The sequence below is a fragment of the Tasmannia lanceolata genome, unplaced genomic scaffold (assembly GCF_043159265.1).
Source record: "Tasmannia lanceolata isolate RefF3 unplaced genomic scaffold, GAP_Taslan_0.1 ptg000019l, whole genome shotgun sequence".
Classification (NCBI taxonomy): Eukaryota; Viridiplantae; Streptophyta; class Magnoliopsida; order Canellales; family Winteraceae; genus Tasmannia; species Tasmannia lanceolata.
Genome location: NW_027518696.1, coordinates 23,285,701 through 23,292,268, shown reverse-complemented (window position 1 = coordinate 23,292,268; position 6,568 = coordinate 23,285,701). Strand labels below are relative to the sequence as shown.

The window sequence follows — 6,568 nt, the reverse complement described above, 5'->3', positions numbered from 1 at the left end:
TATTTTGCCACTATCCAAGAGGACTACTATCATATTTTGCACTGTCAAATTGGACTTGGGATGCCGACGGACCCACAATTTGTTTCTATGTCCGGACTAGATTTCAGTTGTGTCTATGTCTTTGAAACATTCTAACAAGCACAACTTGTGTCTATGTCCCACATATTTAAATTCAAGCCCTTTAAATGAATCGAACCATCCAATTCTTGAGAAATCTCTAATTTTTAAAAAAATTTCTGATTCATCATTAAAAATTAAGAGATATGAGAAATTTGAATGGCATGCCAATAAGAGTAGTTATTATTTACAGATGAGTAATGATAAACAGAAAGACTCCCAAGAAAGGAAAAAACAACCCATCTACGATGCTGCTTCTACTTGTCCTTCTCAACAAAATGAATGCATTTATTGCTCCTTTAATGTTATATTTGTCTGAACCATTTTCATACTTTTCTGTGCCCTTACTAAAAAACTTTGTTGAGACGGACGTAGCAGGTTTTTGCAGAGGCCGTTCACTTTATCCTTTGATCTTATTTGTGACGGACGTAGCAGGTTTTTGCAGAGGCCGTTCACTTTATCCTTTGATCTTATTTGTGAATTCGACATTTAGATCATGGTTTTAAATTTCGGTTTCGGTCCCAATTTCGGCTAAAATCCGGTAATAGAAAAAAAATGTAATATTTTACTAAAGGAATTGCTAGCTTCCATCGCAAAAGGCATTTTGCGGCTGGTCTGTCGCATATTAGATCAACCACTTCGTGAATGGAGACAAAGGTTGTTGTCATCATTCATGAGGTGGCTGGTCTAACATGGATGGACCAGCTCCGAAATGCCTTTTGCGGCTGGTCTATCCCATATTAGACCAGCCACCTCGTGAATGGAGACCAAAATTTCAGAATATCACTATATATTGAAAAAAAAAATTAATTTCCCAAAATTTACACAGAAATTTTTGAAATTTTGGCCGAGATTTGTTAAAATCCAAAATTTTGGATTTCGCGAATTTTTGGTTTCGGTTTCAACTAAAATCTGAAAATTCGGATTGGCCGAAATTCAAAACCATGGTTTAATTCTCTTTAGAAGCCATTAACTATATCATTTCTAGGACTAATTTAACTAGTTGAGTGTTTGGAAAAAAAGATGGGAGTAAAAAATGAGAGCTGATTTGTAGGGGTGTCAATGGATCCAGACAGTCCGATGGATCGTCCAAATCCGAACGTTAATGAACGGGATCTAAACATATGAATATGATCCATGGGCATATTTTGGATCATCAAATCTGGGATCCGAATAATTTTGGATTGTGTATGGGCATGCCACAGATGCCCATTGGATAGTCATGATCCGAAATGGTTTACAAAAATACCCTCCAAATTTTGTTAATGCGAACCATTCTATGAAGGGTATTTTGGTCAAAACCTCTCTTATCACTTAATGAATCGGATGGGAATGCGTTTTTACTCATTTCAGTAGTGTCATTTCATACTTTCACGACGGAAAAGGAATATGGGTTTTGTTCTTTATGCATCATATTCTTTGATAATAGTTATACACTATATTTGTGTACGTAATTTTGACTAGTTTTATTGTTCACAAGCATTATTATACACATAGATTAAACATAGATAAATTTTTAATTTAGTTGAAGAAAATGCATAGAGACACACTAATAGTGGACTGCCATTCTATCTCTTTTTTTAAAAAAATTAATTGTTTACTTAGCTTAGTGGACATAATAGGACACTTTGATGGACGGTCCGAATTAAAATGGATCGTGATCATAATGTGGAAAGTAGATCCGAAGAACAATCTGACTCCGACCCGACCGATAAGGAATTTGAATGGATCGTGACTGTGACAAAGGTGGATCCAACCGAAGTGGATCCATTGACACCCCCGCTGATTTGGTCATTTTAACTATATTTTTTTCATTTCTCGGGACATGTACTATTAGCATTTTTGTGTTATTGGGGACGTGTCATGTTAGAAGGCATCGTCTTTTTCTGCAAACGGGATTCCCGTTTTGCTGCCAACCCTCTTTTAACTTGTATTTGCATATGCTCAGTTTTAACTTTACAAGCAGTTCAGCAGAAAAATTATATGCAGGTAATTCTTTGAGGGGAAATGAATCAACACAACTACGTTTTGATAATGACACTAACTCATCTTGTCTTTTATTATTTTAAAAGGTATCAAAGCTTATTACAGTTTCCCAAAAGCTCTTACAAGCCAATTAAAACAGACAAACTGAGTTTGTGCATAGTGTCAATATCAGTATCCATTCTCTTTCCAACTTTTCTACATACGGTGACTGGCTTGCATGCAAGTGTAAGCCTCAAGAAGGGTAAAAGTCAATAATCCTCTTAATCCTTGGATCAAATATCAAGGGCTGCTATCGCTGACAGTGCATGCACGCCCACTCACCATGTAAATACTCAATTCCATGAGATAAGACAGGTACAATCTCTCCCCCGGACACCGGCCGAGTTGAAACGTGTCCCTATGACCTTATATTGTGGGGTCCACCGTCCATTCTCCACCACTTCTTCTAAGATCTCTACCCTTTCTGTTTGTCTTTTCCTGTACGATAAGTCATTTTCAAGAATAGACAAACACATGAAGGGGTGGAAATATCATCTTCCCTATACCTTTTTTAATTAAACACACAAATAAGCTTACCTTATAATTTGGGTGATGATAAATTCGCACCCGCTGTACGATAATTCCCACCACGTTAAAGGGGAGCGAATTATCCTGAAGGGGGAGCGAATTTATTATTTCCTTATAATTTCCACTCTCTTCTGAGCTTTTAAATAAATGCAGGGCGGCGCCTTCCTGCAAAACTGACCTTTGTCTTTGTAATTACTAATTACAGCCCCTTCTTTCTCTTCTTCTCCGTACAATTTACAAACCTCCCAAAGAAGAACAAGAAAACCTACAAAACCCTAAAAATGTTAGAAGCCGTAAAATACCTCATCGGCTTGGCGGGGCCAAGCGGCTTCAGCTCCAAGTCGACAGCCGAGCAAGTGACCGAAGCCACCCCTGATCTCAGCTCCATCACCGCAATCATAACCGGTAAGTAATCAATCCTGACTCCCACAATCAATCCTGACCGTTTAAACTAACAATCGTGTGATTTCCCAGGCGCCACGTCAGGGATCGGAGCTGAGACTGCTCGAGTCATGGCTAAGCGCGGAGCTCGGCTCATCCTCCCAGCTAGGAACATGAAAGCCGCTCAAGAAGCGAAAGACCGAATCGGAGCCGAGTTTCCCGAGTCGGAGATTCTGGTCATGAATCTTGATCTCAGCTCTCTCTCTTCCGTCAGAAACTTCGTCTCTCACTTCGAATCTCTCCAACTCCCTCTCAATCTGCTCATGTAAGCCATAAAATCCATCCACAACAAATGATATTTCCACCCCGTTTTTCTGCACACCCTTTGTCTTTTCCAGAAATTTCTCTAGTTTTGGAAAATACAACGAAAAGGAACCAGGAATGGAGCCATATTTGGGAAAAGACAAAAAAGGAGTGGAAGTATCATTTCTCCATTTTGTAAATCAGAAATCTTTTTTATGATCTTCCTTTTCTCTGTTTCAGAAACAATGCCGGAAAGTTCTCACACGGGCACGCGCTCTCAGAAGATGGAATCGAGATGACTTTCGCTACTAATTATTTAGGTAATTTTTTTTACCGATTTTTTTTTTCTTTTCTTATCTCTTGTTAAATATGGTCTTGATTGTATAAATCGTTTGATTTTTAGGGCATTTTTTGCTGACGAGATTGCTTCTGAAGAAAATGATCGATACCGCGGAGAGTACTGGAATTCAAGGACGGATCGTAAACGTGTCGTCGAGCATTCACGGCTGGTTTTCCGGTGACGGAATCCGGTATCTGGAACTCATCACCAGAAAGAAAAGGTTAGTACTTAGTATTGACAAATCAGTAATAGAAGTGTTGTTTATTTTGTACTGATCTGAGTTTAAACCCTAATTTTTTGTCTTTGTTTTCAGTTATTACGATGCTACGCGTGCCTACGCACTGTCGAAGCTGGCCAATGTTTTGCACACCAAGGAATTAGCAGAGAGATTACATGTAATTAGTTTAGTTTAATAAACTTGTTTAAGAAATTTTAATTTTCTCAATTTCGTTATTAATGTTTGTAACGTTTTTGTTTTTAGAAAATGGAGGCGAATGTGACTGCAAATTGCGTTCATCCAGGAGTTGTTCGAACGAGACTTACCAGAGATCGAGAAGGATTCGTTACAGGTAAAAATTCAACTTGAAATTTCTTTCTTTCTGTTCTAAATTCAGAATCTTTAAGAAATCTCAACGAATCAATGACATTATGATGAGTTACACTTCAAAATTTCATCTGATTTTATTTTTTCTTTTACAATTCAAAATCTCCATGAAATCTCAACGAATCCTCATGAGTTGCACGTGAAATTTCATATCAATTTCTTTCCTTTTGTATCTCCGCGAAATCTCAGATTACTATGCATTCCACCTAAAATTTCATCTGAATTTCTTTCTTTTTGTTTTAAATTCAGAATTTCCACAAAATCTCAACAAATTGATGATATTAATTAAGATTATTTTTCATGTTTAATTTACAGATCTGGTGTTCTTCTTGGCATCAAAGCTCTTGAAGACTGTCCCTCAGGTAAGTTGCAATAATTGAAACGTATTACGCATCAAAATCCAGAAAAAAAAATTAATCAAAAACTAGAGTGCCATTATAAAAAAAATTCTCTCTCCAGGCTGCTGCTACAACATGCTACGTGGCAACACTTCCACGACTGTCAGGCGTTTCTGGAAAATATTTTTCCGATTGCAATGAAACTTCGCCTGCAAAATCCGGTACGAACACCTACGAAGCCGCACGATTGTGGTCTGCATCAGAAGTATTAACGGCCGAGAGAGACAGAAGAGATCTACGTTACGAACTACTCGTAGATTAAAAGAAAGGAAAATGAATTCAGAAACCAGGAAAACCTTTTCCTCGATTTCTGATTTCTATTCTAGAAGGTTCTAGATTGTAGTACATACTAGAAGAGAAAGTAGATATACATGCATGTATACAGGGCTATATATAACAAATATATAATTACATTAATATAAGAAGAATATATATATAAATAATGTATTTAAATGTCATGATGTATTGTAAACTCTAATTATATATTTTAGTGGATTAAGAACATGGTTTTGTTGCCGGAAATCTCGCTTATTTAACAAAGTAATATCATGTGAAGGCCCGTTTGCTGAGAGGTTTCCTTTCTTTTTATGTGGGGATGGGAATTGGTGGGATTTAACAAATACCATGCGTTCCATTCATGATTACCTAATCAAAAGTTGATGGGATTCACATCAGAATAAAGACACAAATCAAGCAATCAAAACTCAAGGAGGTTTTCATGATTGAAGGCTGGGCTCTGTCGATGGTTGGAAATCAACTTTTTTGATGTGGGGTCTACAATTTAGTGGAACGCTTTGGAATGAAAGGGACAATGGATGTGACTATTTAACCCATGAGGGGAATCAAGTGCTCCGATTCACACTAATAAAGGCAAATTGCTTCTAAATTTAAGCTACTTTGGGGGGATGGTTGAAATGTTTGTGACTCTTTATGTTAAAAGGGTTTGGAAGTGCATTGGCTGCTAGGAAGTTTTGACTGGTGTAACTATCTTTTTGCTTAAAAACTTAAAAAGTCAGTCACCTACTTGCCCGAGTCAACTTCCTTTTGCCTTCATTTAGTTCTCTTGTGAGTCTTAGTTTTGCTTTTGAGTCTGTTTGGTGGCACAATTTATGCAGTTCAGAAGGTGTTTTGGTTGGTTTTGAAGTGTCACATCATCTACTAGTGGTGTTTGGTTGCATGTTTTGATTCAAACTTTTAGGAGGCTACTTGGTGCAACCGAACTCCAACGATCAAACAAAAGCTAAGAAAAAGTAACGAGAAGAACCTGTACGAATTCTCACGCATGCCGTTTCAGCAAAACTGTGAAGATAGAAAATTCCTACAAAATAGAAAAAAGGCTAACAATTAGCCTACAAACTAGGAAAGAACTACAAACTAGGAAAGAACTACAAAATAGGAAAAGCAAATTTTAGAAAATGACAAACCATTCCAAATTGCAAAATATTTGGAAATTGTATTTTTCCAAATCTTCCACGTTTTCCAGTATCTCAAATTGATTTCCAATACCTTCAATAACTCAAAATCGTATAAGCTTGCAAGTTTCTACCTTCTTGAATCTTTTCATATCCGTCCATATTCTCAAAGTTTCCAACAACACAATCCGCCATAAATATCTAATTATTCGCGAAAACAAATTAGATTCCGTATTTTCTACTTGTGAATTTTCTACTTGTGAATTTTCTCAATGAATCAGTCGCCCCTGTTGAGAAGAATCCATCTCGAATTCGCCACATCATCTTTCGATGCCTTCTCATGGTATGGGGTCAAATGTTTGACATGGACCACATTAGAGATGTGAAGATGACTCGGCAATTTGAGGTGATAGGCATTATCATTGATATGTTCAACGATCTCATACAGTCCTACCATCTC

At 37.2% G+C, this 6,568-nt stretch overlaps 1 protein-coding gene across 1 annotated transcript; it reads left to right on the top strand.

Moving 5' to 3' along the window:
- The first annotated feature begins 2,830 nt into the window (after positions 1-2,830).
- LOC143852756 (short-chain dehydrogenase TIC 32, chloroplastic-like) lies at positions 2,831-5,831 on the top strand. Its single transcript, XM_077362345.1, has 8 exons — positions 2,831-3,075; positions 3,145-3,376; positions 3,595-3,674; positions 3,758-3,914; positions 4,008-4,089; positions 4,176-4,263; positions 4,614-4,660; positions 4,758-5,831. The coding sequence occupies exons 1-8, from the start codon at positions 2,952-2,954 to the stop codon at positions 4,956-4,958; spliced, it is 1,011 nt and encodes a 336-aa protein (XP_077218460.1). The 5' UTR covers positions 2,831-2,951; the 3' UTR covers positions 4,959-5,831.
- The last annotated feature ends 737 nt before the right edge of the window (positions 5,832-6,568 follow it).